The sequence below is a fragment of the Helianthus annuus genome, chromosome 8 (assembly GCF_002127325.2).
Source record: "Helianthus annuus cultivar XRQ/B chromosome 8, HanXRQr2.0-SUNRISE, whole genome shotgun sequence".
In the NCBI taxonomy this organism is placed as follows: Eukaryota; Viridiplantae; Streptophyta; class Magnoliopsida; order Asterales; family Asteraceae; genus Helianthus; species Helianthus annuus.
The window spans coordinates 76,398,828-76,426,312 of NC_035440.2; the positions used below are offsets into that span (position 1 = coordinate 76,398,828).

The following is a 27,485-nucleotide window of genomic DNA, read 5'->3' on the forward strand; positions in this document are numbered from 1 at the left end:
GCGGTTGTATGCCCAAACCGATTGCACGTGGTGCAATGGTGGCATGCGGTGTTTGCAGGGTGATGGTAATGACAAGTATTACACTTGGGATGTGTCCCAGTGTAAGGCTTTCTTGTGGTTTCAGGTGTGGTAGGATTTGGGGTTGTAGCAGGGGTAATCGCGTTGCAACTTTGGTTCTAAAACTTGTGTTTCTTGCCTTTGTTGCCACTCGACTAAACTTTCGTATCGGTGGTGGTTTAGTTGGCAGACTTGGTAGAGGTGGGGGTTGTGGTTTGTTTATCTCTGATGCGGTTGTTGTCCAGGCTTGCTGCAAGGCGGTAAACAAGCTCAATGGTGTCGGGTTGAGAGGCTTCTATGGTGTCACGCATGGCAGAGGGCAAACCGTGAAGGTACTTCCTGATAGTACGCTCAAGAGTCGAAACAAGATGTGGCACAATAAAGCTCAGTTGTTTAAAAACGGTGGTAAAACCAAGATTGTCATCCCCGATTTGCTTGAGGTTCCAGAATTCTTCCCCAAGCTTCTGCTGCTCATGGGGAGGGCAGAACTCGGTCATCATCATTTCCTTGACTTCAGCCCAAGGAAGGGCATAAACTTCTTCATTGGAACGAATGTTTCGCTCATTCGTCCACCAGTCAAGGACTCTTTCCTGGAAGACATTAGTAGCGCTGCGGGTCTTCAAGTTTTAGGGCATTCACTGTTGATGAATGTAACCTCAATGCTGTAAAACCACTCGAGCATCGCAGTTACACTATCGTTGCCAGTGAAGGTCTTAGGGTTACAAGCTGAGAAGTGCTTGAAGTTGAAGGAAACAGGCTTGGGTTGGTCAACCGTAGAGTCAACTGGGGAGTTAGGGGTAGAGGATGTGTTGATCTTGCTAACGTTCTCAGGGATTACACGAGCCATTTGAGTAGCCAAAGTGAGCATTTTCTTCTTGGAGCCGGTCTTGGACCTCTTGGTGGAGTTGGAAAGATGACTGGAAGACATCTAGAGATTCAAAAACAAAGGAATGGATGAGACTTAATCATAATGTTTTGGAAAATTAGTTTGTTTCATATGATGCATCACATAGCACGTAAATGTTTCACATAGTTCACATAGCATAACAAGGGTTCACATTGTATAACAAATAATGATGAAAGCATTGTAAATTTAGTTTGTTCACGAGAGATTATTATTGTTTTAGATTGCGAAGATAGTGCGATTCGTGTCTCCAACGTTGAAATGAAATAACGTATCCAATGTAAAACACATTAACATTGATGCGACATAAAAGGGACTTAACGTAAAAATTGGATTGTCACAGAGCATAACTAATACTATTCCAAAGTAAATCGAAGTCCTTTCGGGTTAGGGAAACGTGCTTTGCCCTAATAGACAAATACCCTCGTCGAGAAGTGATTAGCAATATTTGTCCTTCCAGTTACTACACGTCCCTAGTCGATTGGGAAATCAAAACTTTGGCGAGATTGAAAATAGAAGAGTGGGACTAGTTATCAAGATGTGGGTTTCACCCTTAGGTTGATAGCATCGTTCACTTATCGAACAAATCAAGATAAAATCTCGATTATTGATAAGGATCCACTAGATTAGGAAATGGAAATTCCCATCAAGATATGGATATCACTCCTGACTTGATGGTGAATTTCGTGCAAAATATCAAGTATGGCGGATTGAAAGTTGCCACCAAATGTGGGAATCACCCCTGTTTTGGTGAGTCGTTTCGATTGTGGAATAAGAGTGTTTTCATCAAGTCTTCAAGTGTGTATTGTGTTACCCTTAGGAAAGGCATGTATATTAAAGACCAAAGAGAATAGATAGGAGCAAATAAGATAGAATGCAAGTAGTTTTAAAGCACAAACAAGAAAATGTTCCTAAACTATAGACTAGGTAAAAGGCATCGCAACTTTTCCTAATTCCCTATAGTTATGGCTCTGATACCAATCTGTCATACCCCAACCTATGGCGGAAATATTGGAGTGAGAGAAAACAAAATTGCTCATTGCATCATAACACAAAATGTGACAATGATTTAAATTCAATTGCATAAGATCTAAATGAATACATTATTTCAAACAAATACAATCAAAAGAGTAGCAAACATAACATAAAACATAGAATAGTTTATTTTTTTAGGTGTGTATCTAAGTCCACCCTAACTTGTTTCTTCACATCGTCATCTATCAACCTGCAACATGTATTAAAATATGATCAACAAATATGTTGGCGAGTATATAAGTTTGATACATAGCATAATAATGAAAAATGTTTTAACTATGCTCATATCCAACATGACAAATGTATACAAGTTAGTAACATGTTGTACTAGTGTAAATTATATGTCAAACCAGAGTTTAACGCAATGGTGATTACCCAACATCGTCGAGACGAAGATGGTGTAATGGTGTTTACTTAACAATACTACAAGAATACGAGCGGGGCGTTAATCCTATACCGCAATAATTGTTAAGGTAGCCTTGCAAAGTTAATGAACATATAGACACATTGTAAACATCGCATATGAGTTTAACAAGTATAACAAGTTTCATGTTTAATGGTGGATAGAGTGTGATTGATAAACATGTTTAATTGTGACTGGGTGTTTTTGTATATATGTACATGTTGCACCCAAAGTGTTTAAAAATAAAAAAAAAGATCGAGTATACTCACAGTTTTGCGTAGAGTTCCACGAAAACCGAGAGTTGATTAGGCGAGAGCTGGTACACCGAAGTCACCCTGAAACAGGTAAACGGAGGTGCGAGTGTTCTGATGTGAAAAGGGTTCGGATCAGACTTTAAGATATGAGAAAGTGCACAATAAATAAGTAACAGACCCTTTCGTGCGAAAGAAAGTAGCCTTTCGTGCGAAAGGGATCCTTTCGAGCGACATGACTGTTTAAATGTGGATTTGTGCGTAACGATTAAATTGTAAACTGTTTTAACTAAACACAGAAGCTGTAATTGTTATTAAAATGAAAACAGAAAGTAAAGTTATCTAAACGGTCAAGTAACAACAACCCAGGTGTGCCAACACGACATAGAAAGAGTGAACTAAGTATCGGAGGCTGGACGAGGTTAACTTACTTTGTGACTAGCAAAATGTTTAGTGTTCATCCTTGATGAACTGACATTGAACAGAAAAGTAATCGAAAACGAAACTTGTGAAAGAGTCCCCTTTCGCGCGAAAGAGATACCCTTTCGTGCGAGAAGAGTACCTTTCGCGCGAGAGGGATGCCTTTCGCACGAGAGGGATGCCCTGTTGTGCGAAAGGTGTCAGTTTTGTCGAAAACGTTTGTTTGATCTATCCGAAACAGATCATGTCTTGGTGGAAGTTAACCCTAATGCAAACCCTTAACTACAGTCTGAGTTGAGAGTCTGATGGGTTCCAGATTCCACCGAGATTATACAAAAATTAAAATGAAATGTATGAACAAGTTGTAAAACATCAAAGTTTGTAAATCTTGGTTGAATCTCATATGTGGTGAGGCTTCAACATTAGTTTGCCCAAGCAAACTTATGAAAGCCATCCATGAGATGTGTTCAATAAAGAGGTTTTGCAAGAAAAGTTTGAGAAATTGAATTGAAATGCATGAAATGTAAAGAAAAGAATGAAAAGTATAAGAAAACGGAAGAAAATCGATACCAAAAGTCTCTGATCGCAAGAGAGAAATTGAGAGCTTCTGAGAGAAGTCTGAGTGAATGAGTAAGGAAAATGAGTGAAGTAGTGCGCCTATTTATAGGTTGAAAGGTGAGTTAGGACGAGAGAGAAGTTCGAGCGAGAGGGAGGTTTTGGACGAGAGGGTCCTTTCGCATGAAAAGGGTAGGGGTCCCTTTGCGCGAGAGGGACTTCCCTTCCTCTCGAAATTTCAAGTTCGATTAATTCGCGTGTTTTGGCCTGTTTTATGTGTAACAAGCATACATGTGTATTGTAATAGTGTGAAACATGTATAATGGTGTCTAAAACATTGATTTTGAGTATAAACATGCAAACAAGTCTAAGATGTATAACATAATCGTGAATAAAATACTTGAATTCTAATTATGATCAATAGGATCGGATGACAAAGTGAAACGAAATAGAATACAACATGATTACAAGTTTCCAAAGATAGAATATACAACACACTTCCTAAATAAGGAAGGTACAAATATGCGAAGCGTTATACCCATTGGGGACAATTTAGATTTTAAGTGTGGCGAGGGGAACTAGTGTTTTAGTTAGGTTTTGTAATATATATATATATATATATATATATATATATATAGGGAGGGGCTCATGCGAGAACTTCATTTATTGCGAGAACCGCGAGAACCAATGTGAACACAACCTAAAATAGCTAAAAAAACCTAACCTCCCCCCCCCAAAACCTAACCCCCTCCCTAAAAAAAAAAAACCTAACCCCCCCCCAAGCTAAATGCTAAAAACTAAAACCCCCAAAAAGACCTAACCCCCCCACCCCCCAAAAACCTAAACCCCCCACCCCCCTCCCCCCCACCCCCAAGCTAAAATGCTAAAAACTAAACCCACAAAAAACCGAAAAAAATCTAAAAAAATCTAAATTTTTTTTTAATATTTTTATGCTCAAATCACTACTTTTAGTGGCAAAAATTTTTTTTTTTAAAGAATTTTTTTTTTGGTTTCGAAAAGTAGCGATTTTTATATAAGAAATATTAAAAAAAAAATTTGTATGATTTTTAGGCATTTTTGGTTGTGTTCACATTGGTTCTCGCAATAAGAGGTGGTTCTCGCATATATATAGGGTAAGGTTCATGCGAGAACCACCTTTATTGCGAGAACCGCGAGAACCAACGTGAACACAACCTAAAAGAGCTAAAAAAACTTAACCCCCACCCCCCCCCCCCCCCTCAAAAAAAAACCTAAACCCCCCCCCTAAGCTAACTGCTAAAAACTAAAACCCCAAAAAAATCTAAAAAAAACATAACCCCCCACCCCCCAAAACCTAAACCCCCTCCCCACCCCCCAAAAACCTAACCCCCCCCCCCCCCAAGCTAAATGCTAAAAACTAAAACCCCCAAAAACACCTTAAAAAAACCTAACCCCCCCCTCACCCCCAAGCTAAAATGCTAAAAACTAAACCCCAAAAAAAACTAAAAAAATCTAATTTTTTTTAATATTTTTTATGTTAAAATCGCTACTTTTAGTAAGCCAAATTTTTTTTGGCTACTAAAAGTAGCAATTTTTTTTTATAAAAAATATTAATTTTTTTTTTTTTTTGTGATTTTTAGCTCTTTTTAGGCATTTTGGTTGTGTTCACATTGGTTCTCGCAATAAAGGGTGGTTCCTAACGGATCTTTGTCCTATATATATATATATATATATATATATATATATATATATATATATATATATATATATATATATATATATATATATATATATATATATATAACCAAAAAAAATCTATAAAATTGAATTTTTTTTAGAAAATGTCCTAAAAAGATTTTGTCATTAAATGGAAAATGATTGAAAAATTGAGATTTTGGCTTTTAAAATTATAAAATGTAAGAGATAAAGAAAAGATAGAAAACACATTAGCTTGATATCTGCTGGTAGACCCAACCAACTTTGAAAGGTCCTTAGGTTTATTAATACACCTAATAAAATCAGAAAATCTTGTGGGTTTTCATATTTTGAGAAACGGTTAAGCTAAAACCGTCAAAAATAGTATAAAAGGTACTATTGGAGAGTTAAGACCCATATGTATTATTAACGAAATGACACATCTTTTTCTATTTATGAAAATAAATCCGGAACTGGTGACACCCAAAATCATATGTATATGTGAAGGCTTATGTTGTCACGGGTTGCAGCCCGGTTGAAACACCTTTGTGCTAAACTATATATAAAAGAAAAAAAAAATCACCATCCATTGTGTTATCCAATCATCCATAAAAAAATAATTTCTAATGCATTAGGCTTTTGGGTTTACAATGGTAGGAAAATCTAAATAAGGTTTAACCGCCTTATAAACTTTGAAGGCCCAAGTTGGGTTTCTATTTGTTAAAGTTAGCTCCCGTTACCCAGGCCTTTAAAATTCCTAGGATTTTAATTGGTAAAAAGAGGCCAAACAAAAAAAAGATTATAATGTTTTCAGTGGGCTACTGTGTTTGGGCTCCAGATAAACATTGTATTTTGGGCTCCAGATAAACATTTAGTTTTGGGTTTCTGTGTTTCAGGGCTGCTAGTTTGATTTGGGGGCCCAATCTGCTATGTATAGGCCATAAGATTTGGGTATGGTTGAAGGCCCAAAGTTGGACTGGAAGCCTTGACAAGATACTTATTCTGAAAGCCCAAGCTGTGGGTGTGTTCAAGATCTTTTGGTGTGCCCAATTATGAATTGTGGGATTTTATGAGCATTCGGTTTCCTATAGGGGCGGGGGGTAGCTTTAAAGAGCTTTTCAGCTCCAAATGACCAGACAACTTGCGTGTCCTAGTCAAAGGTTTAATCTTAGGGTATTGTCAAATAGTTGTGTCTTTGGTATGGTTTACAAGTTTTGGGAGACTACTTATCCGCGCTACAAAAAGAGTAAAGGGAATATTGTTTGGTGGGTTTCGTAAGTTAGACTTGGGCAACCTTGTAAAGTATGTTACTATACTTGGTTAGTTCTGTTTGGTTATGTTAGTCAGAATCCCTAGATATGTGTGTAAGCCTAAAATTGGTTGTATACTTTCTTACTTTTGATCCCTGATGAATGACTCAGGTGATGATACGGGGATATGCCCCTAAGTGGATGTAAGTTCTTTTTTATTTTTTATATAATTTTTCGGGCTTACCCTTTATCCAAAGAAATTCTTTTTGGTTGTAATAGTTTTGGTCATTGAAATAAAAATGAAATTTGAGTTTGTAACCTTTTTTTTTTTTTTTAAACAAAACCCAAAGTTTAATTTTTGCCTCTTATTATTTAGCTTCTAAGATACTAAACATTTAATTTTTCTAAACACTTCAAAGGGAAATTACATCAATATAGAAGACAAACTGACAACAAGGACATAACGGTCACACAGTTTTTTCATAGGTAGTATTACAAAATATACGGTGTCGCTTGCGAGGGCGGGCCTATATAGTCCCTAAGGGGGGCGGGTACTCCCAATGAATATTTTGTTTCTTCTACTAAATGTGTGATGATTTATATTTCAAATTAATCTAGTAATATATGACTCATTTGTTACAAACAAATGAAACACTTAATAGTTATGTTAGAAGAATAATGAGAGAATATTAGCTAGATAGGAATCCCTATTTGATAAGAGATTAAGAAATGAAAATGTGAGAAAGTAACTTATATTGATAATAAACATATCTATACATCTATATATAAAGCATTTCAGTAGGATAAAGATGTAATTTCCGTTCATAATTTTAAGACGCCATGTGATGTTCCAAGCTAATTTCCCCCACTTTTGTCCCCTGCTTCCAAATATGGCCCCCATTTAATGTTTCTTACGTTTCTGGGAGATGTGTAGATGGTTTGATTAATGTAATTGTAACCAACGATTCAATGTGATCTTCTAAACAGAAAAGCCCCAGGCAAATCAGTCGACAGAATCATCAATGCCATTTAAATCTTAAATTGTGATTTAAGGGTTTAAAGACTAAATCCATATTCAATCAAACAAGCGTCTCTTTGTTTCCCCTGGATTGAAAGAGTATGAGGCACCACGCAAATGAAAGTTGGTGGGAGAATTAATCATGACATCAGTGCTATATCAGTAATCACAATTTCACCCAACATCAAATCCTACGTCTACTGTTGCACGAGTTAGAACCCGAAAGGATGCTATGATTTGAAAAGAAATCTAGGTATGTATTTTGAAACCTAACTTTCGAAGGGATGATAACGTAATCTGGGTTCTTGAGTTCTGTTGCTATAATCTTTGATCTGATGATTAGAAGTGTTGAAAAACACCTCCTTGTTGATAATTTATGTATTAAAAACATGATTGGGTAACTGGGCATGGAACTTTGATGATAATGATAATGTTAAAGAAACTGAATTCTTAGTTATATGGCTTGAATATGCATGCTTGAAGTTTAGATAAATGATTATCGGTTGAAAATTATCACCATTTTTTAACTATTGTGTATTAGTGTGGCGGTCCATGTGAATTTTGATGGGTTATGTTAAGGTTATAAAAGTGATAATCATGTTAGATAAGTCACATGTGTATCAAGTATTTGATGAAATGCCTTAATGACGCCACTGTCTATGATGCTGGTTCCGTCTCTTGCTGCTCGCACCGGGTTCTATCCACATCTTGAATTTTATAATGTGCCATTGATATTTTTTTTGAATGATCCTTTTTAGCAAGTTGAATTTAAATTGATTAAGGTTTAGGTTTTAACCATCTCATTTGCATGTGATGCCGGGAAACACCAATAAGCGTTCAAGACGAGAATTTGCCAACAAATTGATTTGCGTATGATGCTCAGATTTATTCTGGATAGGTTAGATTGTTTATCTTTGTGTGAATATGTAGCATAAAAAAACTGTAATGTACAATCTATATGATAGTTTGATTTTCGTAGTCAGATACTTCCTTCCAAGTTCCATCCCATGAGAAAGTGAAAAGGCTTCATCTTTATGCCACAAGAAAGTGAAGAGGTTGACTTCTGAAGTCAAATACCACATCTCATGAAAAAAAGGCAAAAGTTTCGTCTTTATGGCAAAAGAATATCATTAACTTGACATTCATAGTCAAAGAAGTCAACAGAAGCAAAAAGATTGAATCTTCAAAGGTTATGGGTTATGATCTACCTCAAGGCATGTTTTTGAACATAAGTTTTGAATGTATAAAATACCCTTCAACAAAGACATACAAACATATCATGTGGATTTAAATCGTTACCAAAAAACGTTGTAATTTTTGTGAAAATCCCAATAAAGAAAGTGTTACAATTTCCATGGGAGAAAAACAACGAGCTTTATTTTAGGCTCAAGCTCGCTCGGCTCAGGCTTGATAAGGCTCGGCTCGATTCGAGCTAAATATTGTTGAACTGGGTGGTAAATGTAAACTGTAATAGGGGAGATGTATACTTTGTTTTAGCAGCTTGTTAATCATTGTATAAAAAGTTTGGTGAGATGAATGAGAAAATATTTGCTCTTAAAAAAAACTTGAAAGAGTTTTATCTTAAAAGTCAATTACAACTTTCTTTGTTTTATAAAAATATATGGAATAGGTATTCTTTCCTTTTGGTTTGCAAATCTGTTACTTTTTTCCTTCTTACATGCGAAGTATGCTTGATTGTATACTCTCCAGTTCCTAAACAAAAAGAAGGAAATGCTCAATATGGTATGTTGCTTTGAGCCAAACAACATACATACCCGCGGGTTGCAGCGGACATTCCCAATAGTTCTATTTTGAGGAGACCGGTAAAAATAAAAAAAAACAAAATTAATATTGTATGGATTCGATCAATTGTCATGTTAAGAGCACAAATGGAATTCACTTATTATATCTTCAAAATTGCTAGATGTGAATTTAATATTTAAGTTGGTGATGGAACAATACGGTAATCTACATTACGGGTATAGTAAATGGTAAGTTGGTGATATGTTCACGCCCTACCGCGGCAACGCGCAAGTTTCCCACTAGTATATAATAATACATATACTTGTGGCCTCTTATAAAAAGTTTCGAAAGATGCACTTGATTCTTCTTCCTTTTAGATGGAGCAAAATAAAGCGATTTAAAAAGCCGAATATGGTAGTAGAACCCTAAAGAGGACTCTTAAGCTTTTGAAAGTTTTGTTGGGACTTGAGTGCCATGTGGGGGGGGGGGGGGGGTTGTTGGGTTGGGTTGTAAAGCGAAATATAAAAATAAAAATGATCATATTAAAATAGAGCCACAGTTCTCTAGTATCAAAAGCAATATATTATATTATATTATATTATATTATATTATATTATATTATATTATATTATATTATATTATATTATATTATATTATATTATATTATATTATATTATACTACATCTTAAAACACAAAGTCGGTGCTACATTTACCAACAAATTACGAAATTACCCTTCCATATCAGATCACATTCCCTTGAAACCCGACTTCTTCAGTTTGGGATTTCCTCTACCACCGCTCCGCTTTCCACCGCCATGGCATCATCCCTCCGTCTTCCACCGCCACAACCGCTCATAATCTTGCATTTTTTCTTCTGCCAAACGCCTTCTGGCCAGGTAAGATTGCCGCTTAACTTTTTCCCTTTTTACACGATTCTGGTCTAGATACGATATGGGTTTGTGTAATTTTATTAAGAATTCCCGAGATAGTACGTTACTATGGGTTTATTTGATTTTGTTCTGATTTTGACGGATTTGGCTTAATGGAAATAAAATTGAATATGTGGGGTTTTGTTTCATATAGGGTTAATTTGAAATAAACTTTTGATAATAAAATATGTTTGAATATTATGTTGTTTTAACTTCAAGATGTGGGTTTGAAAGTTTGTCCTCTATGTGTGTTGAACAAATTTTGACCCTCGGAAGAAATTGATGCAACTATATTTCCTTCTTCTTCAGCTTGGAAAGTATAACGTATTTTCTTTCTAAAGGATTTCAGTGTTTTGTGCTGACGGCGTACGGAAATTGTTGAGGTTGCAAAATTCCATAACAGGCCGACTCTCGATATGACATAAGAGGTGCTTAGTACAAACGATCTAGCTTCAGCTTGATTGGCGGGGTTTTTTGAGATGTTATGGGAACTGAGAGCGTAACATCCATAACGTAAAAACTAGCTTCTCCATGAGGGTTATATTTATAGGGTAAAATTCTGGTACAAATAATCTTAACATACTAAAAATACAAATTGAAGGAAAACTCAAAAAGACAAAGTGACATTTTTGTAATTATCAATAACTATCAAAGTTACTCTACAAATATACCTAAAAAACCTAAAAAAAAAACCTAACCCCCCCTTCCCCCCCCCCCCCCCAAAAAAAAAAAAAAAAAACCTAAACCCCCCACCCCCCAAAAACCTAACACCCCCCCTCCCCACCCAAGCTAAAATGCTAAAAACTAAACCCCTAAAAAATCTAAAAAAAATAAAAAAAACACACAAATTATTTTATTTTATTTTTTTAACATTTTTATTAAAAAATCGCTGCTTTTAGTAGCAGCAAAAAAATTTTTTTTTTTTGGTTAACAAAATGTAGCGATTTTTTAATAAAAAATGTTAAAAAAATTGTGTTTTTTAGGTATTTTTGGTTGAGTTCACATTTGTATAGTTACTTTGATAGTTGGTGGTAATTACAAAAATGTCACCTTGTCTTTTTGAGTTTTCCTTGAATTTGTATGTTTAGTATGTTAAAATTATTTGTATTTGATCTTTTGCCTATATTTATAATTGATGGATGGTCTATTGTTTGTACTAGAGCGACCTCCCCCACTCATTAGTGAAAAAGTACAAAACAATTCAAGAAACACAACTGCATGATGAAATCAATCATCATAAATCTTATTAATATACACAATAGCTGGAAACAATTTCACATTTCATTATGTATATTCACTCAAATTGTTCGTAATTTATTGAACAGGAAAGAAGCTAACAATGTCATAAACATCATAGAGCTGCCCGCCCAACTTTGTTTATGTAAGACTAACTACGTGGGTGTGGTGGAACGTGCAAGTGAACACACAATGAGATTGGGTGTTCCTAATTCTACATGGGGAAGTATAAGGTTGTCTTCGATCATGGTTAGGGTGCACGGGGCGTTCTTCGGGGAGTGGTTCGGTGAGCCTAGTCACCGATCGGGAACACCGCCGCCATCCAAGCGGGGACCCGAATCGGTGATAGGTTTCGGTGTGGAGTCACCGCTTGAGTTTGGCACGATTGTCGAAAAAGGACCGTTGTCAAACGGTTGAAATTTAAAAAAAAATCAATTTTCTTTAATAATATAAATATAAACCAACCTAAATCAATTTTTTTTTACCACACTCACCACTCTCAAACTCACACCATCACTCTCAAACTCACAAATCTTTCAAATACAACACAAAATGGATTCCAAGTATCCGTTTCTTTCTACCCTACCCGACTTTCCCGACGATGGAGATGCATCGTCAAGCGATACTAGCTTAATTTTCTTCCAAAGTCTCATCCAACAAGCAGAGCTACTAGACACGGCATCGTCTAGTAAAAAAAAGTTGTCCGTCGAGATCGTGAGGGAGGCCATGAGACACTCATGGCCGATTATTTTGTTGAAAATCCAAAATTTAATGACGATACTTTTCGTCACAGATTTCGTATGTCCAAGTCTTTGTTCCAAAAAATTGTTAGTGACGTGGAAGCGTATGACGAGTGGTTTAAAGAAGGCTTAGACGGGAGAATGAAGAAAAGTTTCACGCCGTTGCAAAAGGTTACTTCGGCGATTAAACAACTTGCAACCGGTAACCCACCAGACGAGGGGGATGAGTATTTAAATATGTCTGAAAGGACCTCTCGTGAGTGCCTTGAATATTTCTGCGAGACGGTCTGTAAAAGGTATGCCGGTGAATTCCTACGTAGACCAACGAGCCACGACGTTGCGCTATTGTATCAGGCTCATGAGGAGAGGCATCACCTACCTGGTATGTTGGGTAGTCTGGATTGTACACACTTCGTCTGGAGAATGTGCCCCACAGAATTGCGTGGACAATACATGAGAGGCGATCATCAATACCCGACGGTTATGTTAGAAGCGGTGGCGTCTCAAGATTTGTGGATTTGGCATGCTTTTTGTGGCCCGGCGGGTTTACAAAACAACATCAATGTGCTGCAACAATCTCCATTATTTCTTGCTCAACGAAACGGAACGGCCCAAATTGTCCATTTCAAGTGAACAACCACTTATACAAACGCGGGTATTATCTTACTGATGGGATCTACCCTACCTGGTCCATGTTTGTGAAGTCTTTTCCATATCCACACGACCCGAATGAAAAAAAGTTCAAGAGGCAACACGAGGCCGCAAGAAAAGATGTGGAACGGGCGTTTGGTGTGTTAAAGGCGAAGTGGGGAATACTAAATCGTCCAATGCGTTCGAAAACGGTGAGAAAGATAAGGTCCATCGTGTATACGTGCCTTATTTTACACAACATGATTATAAAAGACGACGGAAGGGCGATAGCACCGGTACATATTCAAGATCCTCCAGTCGAACCCGTCTTCGATGATACAGCTTATACGGAGCTCATTGACGAAGACACGCATTGGAGACTAAAACACGATCTCGTTGAGCATCTCGGAAGTTTAGATCTGCCTCACCTTGAAGTTCATTCGGACGACGAGTAGTTTGTTTTTATATTTTTCTAGTTTGAATGTAACTTTTATTTTTCTAGTTTGAATGTAATTTTTTTTTCTAGTTTGAATGTATTTTTTTTTTAATTTAATGAAATGTCTTTTATTTAATTTTTATTTTTATTAATATTTTTTTAATTTGTAAACATGCATAATTTTACAAAAAAAAAAAAAAAACCCAACTCCCCTAAGAGGGGAGTGCCGCCATCAAAATGGGGTGTAGGGGAGTTTAAGAGGGGAGTTGACGTGGCACTAGTTGATTGGTTGGGCGTAAGAGAGGGGACTCACCTCTTAGGTGAGTGCCCCTTACACCCTTAGACCATGTGTAGTGGTAACAACCTATAATGCCCCCACCATGGGGCATTATCCGACACGTGGCGTCCTAGTCAGCAAGGGGGCATTATAGCAAAAGTGGCATAGTGGGGCATTATGCCAACAACCCCCATTCAAGCATTTCTCAATTTTTTTAAACTTTAATACTTCATTAAATAAAAAAAAATACAATACTAGAAGTAAAAAAAATATCCGATTAAATTAAAAAAAAACACTAGTTTTCGTCTTCGCTTTCTTCACCCTCGCCAACTTCGTCTTCCTCGTCCTCCGTTTCTTCCTCTCCCTCAGGTGGTACGTACCGAACCGACCATGCGTGGTGTACCAAATCAACCATTAACTGGGAATGGTACGGTTCGTAACGCAACTCTTGCGCATTATTCACTCTTTCTTCCATTGACGCCTGCGGATGCTCCTGTTCAACGGCTTCTGGCACATAATTCTGGCATATCGCCTTTCCTTCGTATTCCAAAATCATGTTGTGCATGATTATACAAGCGTACATAGCATCTCTCATTTTTTGCTTGCTCCATGCACGACAAGGATTTCTCAAGTATTGCCAGCGTTGTTTAAGAACCCCAAAGCATCTCTCAATGTCTTTTCGTGAAGACTCTTGAACCTTTTATAGTATGCTCTTTTGTCATCAATAGGATCACTAAACGTCTTCATGAAAATCGAATACCTAGGATAAATTCCGTCGCTCAAATAATATCCATGGGGGTAGTAGTTTCCATTTGCGTAAAACGACGCTTTTGGAGCTTTGCCAGAAATCCACTCATCTAACAACGACGATTGTTCAAAAACATTGATATCATTACATGACCCGACCACGCCAAAGTAAGCCGACCAAACCCAAAGGTCCTGTGAAGCAACCGCCTGAAGAATAATATGGGTCCTTTTTGGTCACCACGTGTGTGTTGGCCTCGCCATGCAGTCGGGCAGTTATCCCAACGCCAATGCATGCAATCTATGCTCCCGATCATACCAGGCAAACCATGCTCGGCATTATGTACCTCATAGATCTTTTGAAGGTCCTCCCATGTAGGCGTTCTAAGATAACGCGCACCGTACACATCAATTATACCTTTATAAAAAATATAGATAAACATAAGATTCAAAAAAAAAAAAATTCTAAGCATACTCGTCGTTTAAAAAAAATAAAAGTAAAGTATAAGAATTGTACCGTGACAAAAATGTTCCAAGCTATCTCGTGTTGTTTTCTCCGCCATTTTTAGATACTCGTCGTTGATGTCGGTAGTGTTACCATAAGCAAGGATTCGTAATGCCGACGTACACTTTTGGATACCGGTAAATCCAAGTGCCCCTCTCGCATCCGGTTTTTGTTTAAAATAATCGTAGTTGGCTTCCAAGTCGTTGACTATGCGTAGAAACAACCGCTTACTCATTCGGAAACGACGCCTAAAAAAATCGTTTGAAAATGTCGGCGCCTCGTCAAAATAGTCTTTCATCAAACGATCGTGTGCCGCGCGTCGGTCTCGTTCAACATAGCCTCTTTTATTTTTTTGTGCTTGGGGCCGACGAGAATGCTGGACATATCGCACCGCTAATTGACATGCACTCGTAACCGCCTCTTGCTCAAGTTCCTCATCGGTCGAACCATCGCCATCCGCAAAATACTCGTTGTAGTAAAAATTTATCATGGATGAAGAACTAGGAGAATCCATCAAGTTTTTTTAAAAAATTGTGGGATTTTTTAGAGAGGTTTTGAGATTGTTTTTGTTGAAAATGGATGAGTTTTGGTGGTTTATATATATATATATATATATATTAATAGGTTTAAAAAAAAATTAAATCAACTAGCCGTTGGAGAACTAGCCGTTGATTGGTTGGTTCAATGTTGAGGAGCGTTTTAATTTAAACGCCGGGGGGGGGGGGGGGGTTTCAAAAAACACGCCCTATAACGCCTACCGTAATGGTAGGCGGGGCGTTATAAGGCGTTATAAAGCAAAAATTTAAAAAAAAAACGCCCCATTACGCTTGGTCTTAGTGGAGGATTTGGTGCATTGAATGAGTTGTCCACAATGAGCAAAAATTGAGGGGGTTTGCACTTATGACCCGGTTGAAATTTTTCGGGCCATCGAAAACACAATCTAGCAGCACCGAATTATTGCAACTACTTGGGGGACAACCTGGCAGATGGAAGAGGCTATGGGACGGAAACTGGTGCAGGCGGCAGGGGGCGGATTTAGAATAGGGTGGCACTTGTCTGAGCATTGGCAACAAGGGGTGAAGAAGTTGCAGGAGATGGCAAATTAGAAGATGATTTATCTTCAAGGAGTTTAGCTAGGCCCACTGCTTATTGAAGGAGAATGGAGGATGGTGGGTTCCAGAATTGGTCAAGGCCGTTCTTTGCTTCTTTTCCTGGATCTACGATACCTAAGCGAGTCTCTGTCGTTCAGCCTTGAGGTAAGTGTCTCCTTCGTTCGTTCACTCCCTCTGTATACGGTTGGTTGTTGGTTTACTCAGTTATGTGGTAATATCTTAACTTTTCAGTTGTAAAGACTTGAATACATACCTGGTCATAACATAAGGAAAAAATATTCGACGGTTTGGTCGTTTATGGCGTGACTGGGTGGTTTGAACCACAATAGTAAGATTTAAAACTTTTTTTTGATGATTTTAAGATGCTTACACATATTACTTTTAAATCAACTAAATAGATCAAATAAAAGATAATAATCTACTGTTCTACATCAATATTTTAAAACTAATGCAAAAATATACCATTAATTTGTTAATATTTTCAACATGAACATTGATATAGCTGTAAATACAATTATCAATGAACCCACCTTGGTTTAAAAAAGCGAGCTTAAAGCGTGAGGCGATGAAGCGCTAGGGTTGTCTTTTTTTTTGCTTTGAGGCGGCAAATCACGTGAAGAGTTTTAAAGCACGCTTTAAGCCCGAAGCACCATTGGTTTAAAGTGACGCTTCAGCCCAATCATGTCAGATTTGGGTTTTTTTTAGGCTCAATAGTCTCTAATAGGGTTTAATTGAGGCCCGCTACTTCTTTACCCTAAAAAAAGAACGTTAGTAAACATCTTTAGCCGCTCCCTCCCTCTTCTCCATGGATTCTTCATACTTTCTCCAATAATCGACTTTAATTTATGTTTTAACTATGTTTTTTATGTGTTAAGTATGTTTTTAATCATGTTTTTGTGTTTATTATTGATTAACAAGTAGAATATGTCATATTGATGTGTACAAATATTTTTTTATTTTGAGCGCTTCGTATACTGAAGCTCTCGCTTCGCGCTTGAAGCTTCGCTTAAAGCTTTTGGAACCAAAACGCTTCGGAGCGCCTCGCGCTTTTTTAAACCAAGGAACCCACATTTTGAAAATATCGTAATGCAACAAATTTAGTTATTTTGTTTTTCTATTATGCTGCAATAGTGTCAATTACAATGTAAGGGCTAAAATGAAATGATTAAAAGTAGTGTATCAGTTTTTACTCGCTTCATTTCGATATAAATGCAACTTCTGAGTGGCATGAAAGGTTGTCTATTATTTGATATCTATTATTTGATATCTAAATACCCCTATCATATTGCAATGAAAAAGAACTTCTTATTAAAAAACCCTAAACAGTGATTTCTTATCCAAGTCTGGATTTTAGACCTTTGAAAAGGCTATATTCCAGCATTTATTTTATGACGCAGTACACATTTCATTGCTATGTGCTTCTGCTTAATGCTTTTTTTCTACGTCTTAATTAAGTCCATTTGAATCGCCTAGCATTTTATTCACCTGGTAGATGAACAGATCTTAATGATTTGAAGATACATGCTTTAAAATTAAAATTACTCACATATATATACTTATGAGTAATGTGCTGATCGTGGGTGGGTTTGTCTGAATTGAATCTTTTAGTTGATCACCCAAATGGTACCAAGTCTAAAACTAATTGTACCTGTATTTTTGTTTTAACTGTTACTAACCAAAAAGATACCATTTCATAAACAAATTCGGACAAGAAAGCAAAGCACCCAACGTAACCAAGAGATGTAAGAAGACATCTAACAACTTTTCGAAAACTGCATAACGTTTAGGAATGCTATGACCACCTTTTGGAAAACTACAAAGCCTATGCCTCTGGTGTATGTGTATAATAGGAAGACCAACAAAGGGCTTTTGCTTATAGGAATGCAAGTCCTGGCTCTTATGGGGAAAACAAGATGACCTTTTGTGACAATTTTTGTGCCAATATAACCCCTGTCAACATAAAACATGAAGTTTGTAGCAGTCTCAAGACTGTTGCCGGCTATAAACAACTTAAGTGACGCTGCCGCAACGCGTGGCATATAGCAACAACCTAGCTATATATCAAAAGGGTATGTCGGTGGTATTTCCACCACCAACCCATCAACTTTTGGGTTTCTTTTTTTTTCTCTTTTTTTTTTTTTTTTTTTTTTGAAATTTATGGTTTTGGCCCTTATGCTTTGTGTGTTGTTGGGGGGGGGGGGGGTTATTGCACGGACCTCCCGGCCGCTGGAGTGATCCCACTCCACAAGCTAGCAACGTCCCAATGCTGCCTGGCGGTGAATACCCCATCCCGAGCTGAGTCCGTTTCCCTCTGGGAAGAAGGTGGCAGAATACCCCCTGCTTTGTGTGTTGTTTCTTAAATACTAACTCCTTTTTGCAATTTACGGTTTTAGGAGTGGAGTGGCGAGTTGCTTTAGAGGGCAAGGGCCTAAGGAGTGGCGAGGCGAGTAGCCTTAGAGGGCAAGGGCCTACGGATTAGTCGATCTAAGACTGAGTATCTACACTGTGATTTCAGTGGTATAGCTGATGACGATGACACCCAAATCACCATTGAGGATCAACTGGTCCCGCAGGTAACTAGATTTAAGTATCTGGGGTCGTTTGTACAAAGAGATGGTGACATAGATAGTGATGTAACCCATCGCATACAGGCTGGCTGGTGTAGATGGAGGGCAGCCAGTGGGGTATTGTGCGATAGGAGGTTCCCAACTAAATTAAAGGGGAAATTTTACAGGGTAGTAGTCAGGCCCGCTATGCTATATGGAACAGACTGTTGGGCTATCAAGAAGACACAAGCGCGCAAGATGGAGGTAGCAGAGATGAGGATGCTGTGGTGGATGTGTGGACACACGAGGTTAGATCGGATAAGAAATAAGGTTTTTAGGGAAAGATTAGGAGTGGCTAGTATATCAGAGAAGATTAAGGAGGGGAGATTGAGATGGTTTGGGCATGTGAAGTGGAGGGAAATGACGGCACCGGTTAGAGTAGTGGAAACTCTTACTGTCGAGGGGAGGAGAGGAAGAGGCAGACCCAAACTGACATGGGATGAGCAGATTAGGCATGATTTAGTAGAGTTACATCTTTCTGAGGACATGGTCCAAGATAGGGCTTCGTGGAGGCGTAGGATTAGGGTTAAAGACTTCTAGGAGATATTGCAGTAAGGTCTTAGGTGTATTTTAAGGAGGTAGGTTTTTCTTACTCTTTAAGGGACTTTTCCGGTGATTGCCTTCTTGTGTTTATGCCCAAATGATGTATGCATGCTATTATACATGATTTACATTATATTGTGTCACTCGGATCAATTTTTTGGTATGGAGGACTTCTTATTTCTATATTCTTTGACTTGATGTGCTGGTTTGTTGGTTTGTTGTTCGTTTTCGAGCCGAGGGTCTCTCTGGAAGCAGCCTTTCTATCCCTATGGATAGAGGCAAGGTCTGTCTACATCCCACCCTCCCCAGACCCTATAAGTAGCTTTGCTATTTGTGGGATTTACTGGGTATGGTTGTTGTTGTTGTTGTTGTTTGTAGTCAAGTTTTAAACTTCCTATTTTACCCCTTGCACTATTACTTCATTGTCATCGTGACCAACCGCTTAAGTTTTAGACTTTGCGTTTTTTATGCTTTGCACTATTACTCCCTTTTACACCTTCTCAACTTTGAAAATTTCAATGTACCCGCGCCGTAAAACGCGCGGGTCTAATTACTAGTTATATTTAAAAAACTCGTAAACACACAGATATAACTATTTCAAGAATACACGTAGAAAAAGCAATATATTATATTTAAAAAACTCGTATACACACAGATATAACTATTTCAAGAATACACGTAGAGCTAGATTTTTAATACAAACCAATCTTTATTACACAACAATTTGATTCCTTTGTACCGAACTAATAACCTGTTATATTTTTCAAATGTATTTTTAATATATTTACGTATAGAGGTCGGCTTTGTGTACCAAAAGGGATTTTTTGTTCTAATCACCGACCAGGCACTAATTTACTTTTTAAAAATGCTGTATTAACATGTATTGTTCGGTTTCTTACTATGATTCGTTCTCTACTTGTGGACTCGACGTGGAATCAAATACAATATATATATATATATACATACACACACATCTCTATCTCTAATAAAAGAACTAGGTTCTTCCACTTGGCACCCCCACATTCCCCCTAAACACATGTCAGCCCCTCCTTCAATTTACTACCGTGTTCAACAATTAAGGTGTCCACGTCTACACGCTGCTGAAACGGGTTTTTTGTTTCATTTTCGAACAAACCCTAATACTTCCCCACAGCCGCTCCGATTCCTTCTTCTCTCCTCAACACTCGCGCAACCATTCTTCTTCTCCATCACTCATCCATGGTTCCGGATCTTAACCACGCAATTAACAGGTATGGTTTTATTCTATTTTTGTTCATTGTTCTTGATTTTAGCAGTTTGTTGAGTTGATTTTGTTACTGATTATTCTAGATCTGAACCCCCCGTATTTCATATTAGGGTTTATTCTTCCATTGTTCATCTCCATCATTCATCTCCATCATTCATCCATGGTTGAAGATCTTAACCACGCGATTAACATGTATGGGATTCCTCCTTTTTTTGTTAATTGTTCTTCATTCTAGGTGGTTTTTAACTTGATTTTGTTACTTATTATTGTAGATCTGAACCACCCATTGATCATATTACGGTTTGTTCAAGCTATCCGTACCGGCGGCTGTTTTCATTTTCCCAATTTTGCATCCTTTTCTGTCTCAGGTTTTATTCTCCCTAAAGAATCTTTTGTTTTTTTAAAACTTTTATGAAGATTTGAACAACGCGTTTAATAGGTTATGGTTTCGTCATGTTTCTGATCACTGTTCTTGATTCTAGGCGTTTGTTGAGTTGATTTTGTTAGTGATTATTGTAGATCTGAATCACGCGTATTACAGGTTAGGGTTTCTTCATCTTTTTCATCATTCTTCTCTTTTATAGCAGTTTTATGAGTTGTGATTCCATTTTGTTATTCTAACATTTTGTTTTTGGTTGAACATATTAGGGTTTATTCTAAGATTCGAAGTCAAACAACTTGGTCGGCTTCATGTGATTGACACTTCTTTGCACGATTGTTGGAAATCCATAATCAGATAAGTCGAATTAAGAATTCTAATTTTTAAATGTTAATTGGAAATCTTAATAACCAGTTTATACATAATTGACGAATCCTAACTCGGTAGTTGAATACTGAAAGTAATTGTTTGGCTTGATATTTCTAATGTTGAACTAATTTCACTAACATTGGGGTTTCTTTTTACCGTTATGGATTTGGAAAACCAATTATTTAGAATCTGAATATGATTTGATATTTGATAATCAAATATTGTGTTAAATGTCCAATTTGTGTTCTAGATGTTTGCAAGAAATAATGTCACCTCTGTTTTTAGCATGATATTAGTTTTTGTTTTTAAGAAGGGATAACATGTTTCTTTCAGTTCATATCAGATACATAATAGAGTTTTGATTTTCAACAACTGTTTTTTGTTGTAGGTGATACAAATAAGTTTCTATGGAATCATCAGTTTTCAGCATTGGATGGATGCATACCTGAATCCGAAATCTCACTCAGCTGAGTTTGAAAGGGTCCAAAGGTATATAAGTTTTTAAGTCTCATTTTATCTTATTGTTGTAAATGTACTCACAAATTGATTACTAACATGTTTAGGATGAATGATTGTAAAATTTAAACTGAATCTTGGTTCATATGATTTTGATCTTGGTAAACCATTATGTCACCATTCTGTATTTGAAAACAAAATATTCCAAACAGATCTAAATCAATTTTGGTATTTCTTTTAACCTATTTTATAACTTTTTACACTTTACACTTCTAAGAATTCCTAAAGTATACAAGTTTGTCTTTGTATCAACAAGGTAATCAAACTCTTCCCCAAAAACATTGTTCACCTCCTTTACTTTTCAGATTACTAGCTTTAAAAACCCAGGAAAAGCACAAAAATACAAAGACAAACTTTTCCTATTTTCATAAACCTTTTATTTTGACTTTCTGAAAGACCTTTTCCTTTTAGTTGACCTTACCCATAATCTTTGTTCCACTTTTCACCATTCAGTTTATTAACGGTGAAGCCCTTTTGTCATTGCAGTACATTATGGTTTTCACAGTTTTTAAATTGTTAACTATAGATTAATTCTATTTGAATAATATACTAACAATATTTCTTTTTTTGAAAGTAAATCAAATTTTTCAAGGACATTTCACAAAGACACTTTGATTTCTACTCATAACCATACTTTTGTAAACATTTTAAAGACTGGAAACGTGTTTCTTTTTTATAAAGATCATTAATTTAAACCTTTACAACAGTAGTCCTTAACAATAGTAAAGGATATTTCATATACGTATGTATTTAAATAATTTTAAGAACAAGTATTCACTAAAAAACTATACATACCCAATTGATATTCATACAGCCTATTAAGGCCCTGAAAAGACAGCAGTTAAAAAAACAGATTAATACAAACAAAACTGAAAGCCTAAAATGGGACTGAATTCTTTGTTCCTTTAACTAATGGACTTTCAAGGGTTCATGCTTTTAAATTGGCAGGTTATGTAGGGTCTAACTTTTTTTTCGGTCAACTATAAGGACAAATAAACCATTTCAAATTGTTTCACCTTTTAGTTATTCTACTACCTATCCAAGGAAGATAACTGAATCTGTTTACTTTCATACAACTTATATAGTTTTGTTTTTTTCTTCCATCCCCCATTATTTATATCCACTCCCCCTTCCTCTTTTTTCACCAACTAGAACTCTCCTTCTTCCATTTCATCTGTGAAGCAAATTAGTGAACTAATGGAGCACGGGTAGTTCTCTTATTTTTTTCCATTTACTGATTCATATCCTATTTTATACATACTAATATTAACCCCATATTTCTTTGATACAGTAACATCACCTATTTGAAGGATTTGGATTTGGCTAGGCGTGATTACACTGTGAAGGTTCGTGTACTCCGTTTATGGAAGCAACCCATGTATAACAATCCAGAGCAGTTTTACTCAATCGAAATGATCGTTGTTGATAAGAGGTATATATTTCTCATATTAAGTTCACTGTTTTTTGAAATAACGAACAAATTGAATTATTTTACATCTCAAACAAACATATAACCTTTGCATCCAGTCACTTTGTTAAAGTTTTGGTTATCTAATTACTTATCTGTTTAATTTAAAGTGTTATCCTTCTGCTTATGAACATCTGACTGTAACATGCCAAAATGAAGTTTCCTGTCTCTTTCCTCTGTAATCTCCGTAAAGTATATTTATTTTTTGTGGTTTTTAACCTTTTTATATTTATTTTTCATGTTTTATTTGACAGGCAACCACCATGCAAGCCAATGAAGATGGTTTCCCAAATTTGAACATCTTTTGAATGAATCGGGTATATTATTTAAAACCTTTTAAAGTTGTTAAAGTTATATTTAATGCAACAACTTGCCTGTTTAACTGTTTCATATTAACTTATTTACAGCTAGCTGCCTTAGTTATAATAAAATGTTATTTTTTACATCCACATATTGTAAAACTAAAAGGTGGCTATAACTTAGGTATATTCAATAACTTATAACCGTTGAAATAAGCAACTGCCATGTATATTTTAACAATGTTTGGTTATGCATAAACTTGCATGTTTAATTGTTACATAAAGACTTATTCACAGCTGGATTAGTTTTAATTAAATGTAGTTATGAAATTTTAGTTTTTGTATTTATCTGTATAATTGTGTATTATGGAGGTTGGTTCTTTATGTGTTTTTTTAAATTATTTTTAGTCACATGTCATTAATTTAGGACTTCTAATATCATGTTACCCCTAGAAAGTTATGAGTAGTTCCAAATGTTAAAACGTCAACTTTTGACCATATTCTCATTTAAGTCCCTTACATGTTTCTATTTTATACATCATAAATTATTTGTATACTTACATTTTCCGTATCCTTAAATTTATTTAAAAGAAATTATTTACATCCACATAGTGTAGAACTAAATGGTACTTATAAGTTAGGTATATTCAATAACGTATGATTCGATAAATAAGCAAATGCATAATATATTTGTACACTGTTTGGTGGTTGTAATTTTAACTTAATAATACGACAATGCATTGTAACTTAAGTTTTTTTAGTTTCTAAATATCTTTTAACTGTTACATATCTACTTATTTACAACTGCATTAGTTTTAAGAAAATGTATTTATGCAATATAACTGTTTGTTTTTATTTGTATAATTGTGTATTATTGAAGTAGTTTCTTTATGTGTTTTATACATGTATTTTTATTCACATGTCATTAATTTAGGAATTGTATTATCATCTTATCCCTAATAAGTTATGAGTAGTTCCAAATGTAACAACCACAAGTTTTGACCATATTCTCATTGAAGTACCTTATATGCTTATATTTTAAACATCATATAATATTTTTATACTTACATTTACCTTATCCTTAAATTTATTAAAAATAAATTGTTGACATCCACATAGTGTAGAACTAAAAGGTACCTATAACTTAGGTATATGCAATAACTTATAACCTATATAAATAAGCAACTGCATAATATATTTGTACACTGTTTGGTGGTTTTAATTTTAACTTAATAATACAACATTGCATTGTAACTTAAGTATTTTTAGTTTCTAAATATTTTTTAACTTTTAAGTTTTACATACCAACTTTTTTACACGTACCTTACATGTTCACTTTTTACTGTTTTTTAAATTCTTTTATGTTTATTTTCCAAATTTTCTAACAGATTGCTATTTCATTGTCAAACCCACTATTGGGTTAAATGAGTCCAAGTACAAGTATGTGGACAACAAAAACAAGCTGGGAATCTACTGTGATACCGATGTATACCTATGTAAGGATTTCAATGGTCCCATCTATGGCTTCTCATTCACATCCTTTAAGGATATCATCGACAAAACTGTTCCTGAAAACAAATCTATAGGTAACTAAAAACCTCATACATGTTTTTTAGTTAAATTGTTAAATACTGTAATATGTTTTCACATTTAACCCGGTTGTCATTTTCTAGATGTTATTGGTTTTGTTGCTGATGTTAAAGACCTTAAGAAGTTTAAGACAGCAAGGGGTAAAGACACCAAGAAACTTAATGTCATCATTCAAGATCTAGAGTATGTATTTTAATTCGTATTCAATATATTAATTATAAATTCATAATTTATAATGTTTACCCCTTTTGTTTAAGCCTGATTTTACAACATTTTTTGTGAAGGATGGATTCAATATACCTGTCTTTGTGGGATTCTTATACTGATCGGATTTTAGAGCACTGGGAAAACAGCGAACAACATGGTGTTATTGTTTTCATTCTGCAGTTTGCTACACTGAAGTACTTTGGTCGTTTTGGTTATGTTAACAGCTGTTTCAATGTTTCAAAGCTTTTCATCAATTCTGATGTTGATGAAATGACTTCTTTTCGTAACAGGTTAATCATTTCAATTAAAAAAACCCAGAATTCATTTATTAATTTTTTTCGGTAATTTATTATAAATACACAAATATTAATGTAATCTAATTATTTGTAACAGGCTTATTACAAACTCTGCTGCTTCTTCATGTTCGAGTCAATCTTTTCGGCTTTCTGGAATATTTTTATCATTGTATGATGAGTATGTTGTTAGATCTGAATTCAACAACATAGCTGAAGTAAATCTCAATCAGGTAAAGTACATGACTATGTTTTTATATTAACATTATTTCTGTCGTTATAACTAAACTACTTATTTTATAGGCCAAGCCTGTTGTTGTTGTTGGTACTGTTCAAATGATATCCGAAGATTTGCCATGGTATTATTTTGCTTGTAAAGCTTGTAACAAGAAGGTTTTCCAAAAAGTTAATAATGATACACCTACGGTTGGTGTCTTGGTTGATGAAGAAGAGGTTTATGAGTGCAAAACGGCAACTTGCAAGGACACTGTGATTCAATATACTCAAAGGTCTAAACAAATTTAAATTGTTTGAAAGTTATTGTTTCTCTTAGCTGTTTATATTTCATACCTTACATTTTGACACTTTATTATTTAGGCTTAAAATTCCATTGACTGTTAAAGATTCAAGTGGAACTGTGTCATTGACATTGTTTGACAGAGATGCTTGCCGAATTCTAAAAACAATTGCAGCTAACTTAATTGAGAAACATGTTGCTGTAAGTTTGTATTTATTAATTTTGTACATTCTTATTTTTGTCCCATCTAATATGTCAATAATATATTTGTATATATACTACAGGGTGGTGATAAGGTTCTCTATCCTGACGAGTTTGAAGCTCTTTTGGGGAAAAAAATTGCATTTAAGATTGATATAAGTGAGTTCAACATTGAAAACAACTTTTGGTTTTTTGGTGTTTCTAAATTGACTGATGATGAGGATATCATATTTGAGCTTGAGAAGAAAGCAAACAACATTGAGGTAATATTAAGATTCAGTACTTAATTACCGGTTCATTTACTATTGAAACATATTTGACATACTCAATTTCTGAAAAACATTGTAGGTGGAAAAGTCCGCTTCTTTGAACAACAGGTTCACTGATATGGATTCAGAAGATACTGTTAACCTGAATGTATGCATTCTGTACTCTTTAAAGTTACTCATTATTAAACTTTATCTTCAATTATATGTTTATGTAGTATTTTAGTTATTTGATATAAAAATTGTACTATACAAAAAATGCAGGATGATAACTCCACTGATGTTATTATGGAGTCACTGTTGGTACCAAATCAAACGAAGACGTCAAATCGAAGGTATGTAAAATTAATTATATACTTTTAATTTTTTACAATTTAATTTATATAATTAAGACCAATTTTCAGTATTTTTGTTGACACCAATTTTGTATATCATTTTTATATTGCTACTGAGTCCATGGATGATAATGTCATCAACCCTTTGGTCAAAAATTTGGATGACACTGCCATGGCAAGTAAGCCATTTGGTGAGCCTGTGATCTTTACGAGGAAAACCAAAAAACCTGCTTTCAAGAAAAACTTGGTTGAGAGTTATGATGTTGATGAAAATGGAGAAATGTCAACCACCAAACCAGTTAAACCTGGGAAACCAACTCTCCTAATTCCGAAAATTGAAAAATGAAGACTTTACCGTCTTTATGTTCTAAGTGTTGTTTTCCTATGTTATTTTAGTGTGTTTTAACTTATGTTTATCGTTTAAGAACTACTTCAAAAGCTTGGGATCATTCCAGCTTTTATGTTTAAGAAGTTTAATTTCCTTTTGTTGTACTGAATGGTTCAAGACAATATTCCAAAGCAACTATTATGTTTTGGTTTTTAATGTATTAATGTTTTGTTACATTTCTGTTTTTATTTTTTACAACATCATATTTTATGTCATTATCATGTAAAGATAAGGTTGATCACTTTTTAAACCTCGGTCCTTTCTCAACAACTTTTTTTTAGAATATACATTATCATCTTCAGTTGATAGTAGTTACAAGAAACCCTCAAATATTTTGTAAAT

At 35.4% G+C, this 27,485-nt stretch overlaps 2 protein-coding genes across 5 annotated transcripts; one reads left to right on the top strand and one right to left on the bottom strand.

Annotated features, from left to right (window-relative positions):
- Window positions 1–14,189: 14,189 nt before the first annotated feature.
- LOC110908015 lies at window positions 14,190–15,055 on the bottom strand. The gene is made up of 2 exons (XM_022152915.2): window positions 14,821–15,055; window positions 14,190–14,721 (listed from the first exon to the last, which is right to left on the bottom strand). Exons 1-2 carry the CDS (start codon window positions 15,041–15,043, stop codon window positions 14,417–14,419), a joined length of 528 nt encoding a protein of 175 aa, XP_022008607.2. The 5' UTR covers window positions 15,044–15,055; the 3' UTR covers window positions 14,190–14,416.
- On the top strand, window positions 15,055–27,297 carry LOC110908013 (replication protein A 70 kDa DNA-binding subunit B). 4 transcript variants are annotated; one of them, XM_035976676.1, is made up of 17 exons: window positions 16,921–20,319; window positions 20,426–20,507; window positions 20,588–20,683; window positions 20,798–20,856; window positions 20,964–21,552; window positions 22,732–22,787; window positions 22,871–23,011; window positions 23,302–23,364; window positions 24,735–24,932; window positions 25,020–25,119; window positions 25,221–25,433; window positions 25,537–25,669; window positions 25,740–25,945; window positions 26,034–26,154; window positions 26,238–26,417; window positions 26,503–26,571; window positions 26,685–27,297. In XM_035976676.1, the coding sequence occupies exons 11-17, from the start codon at window positions 25,222–25,224 to the stop codon at window positions 26,781–26,783; spliced, it is 1,020 nt and encodes a 339-aa protein (XP_035832569.1). In that variant the 5' UTR covers window positions 16,921–20,319; window positions 20,426–20,507; window positions 20,588–20,683; window positions 20,798–20,856; window positions 20,964–21,552; window positions 22,732–22,787; window positions 22,871–23,011; window positions 23,302–23,364; window positions 24,735–24,932; window positions 25,020–25,119; window position 25,221; the 3' UTR covers window positions 26,784–27,297. The 4 variants fall into 4 exon arrangements, with proteins under 4 accessions (XP_035832570.1, XP_022008604.1, XP_035832569.1 ...); XM_035976675.1 differs by lacking the exon at window positions 22,732–22,787; XM_035976677.1 differs by lacking the exons at window positions 16,921–20,319; window positions 20,426–20,507; window positions 20,588–20,683; window positions 20,798–20,856 and adding an exon at window positions 15,055–16,064 and having other exon boundaries at window positions 21,452–21,552.
- Window positions 27,298–27,485: the final 188 nt, after the last annotated feature.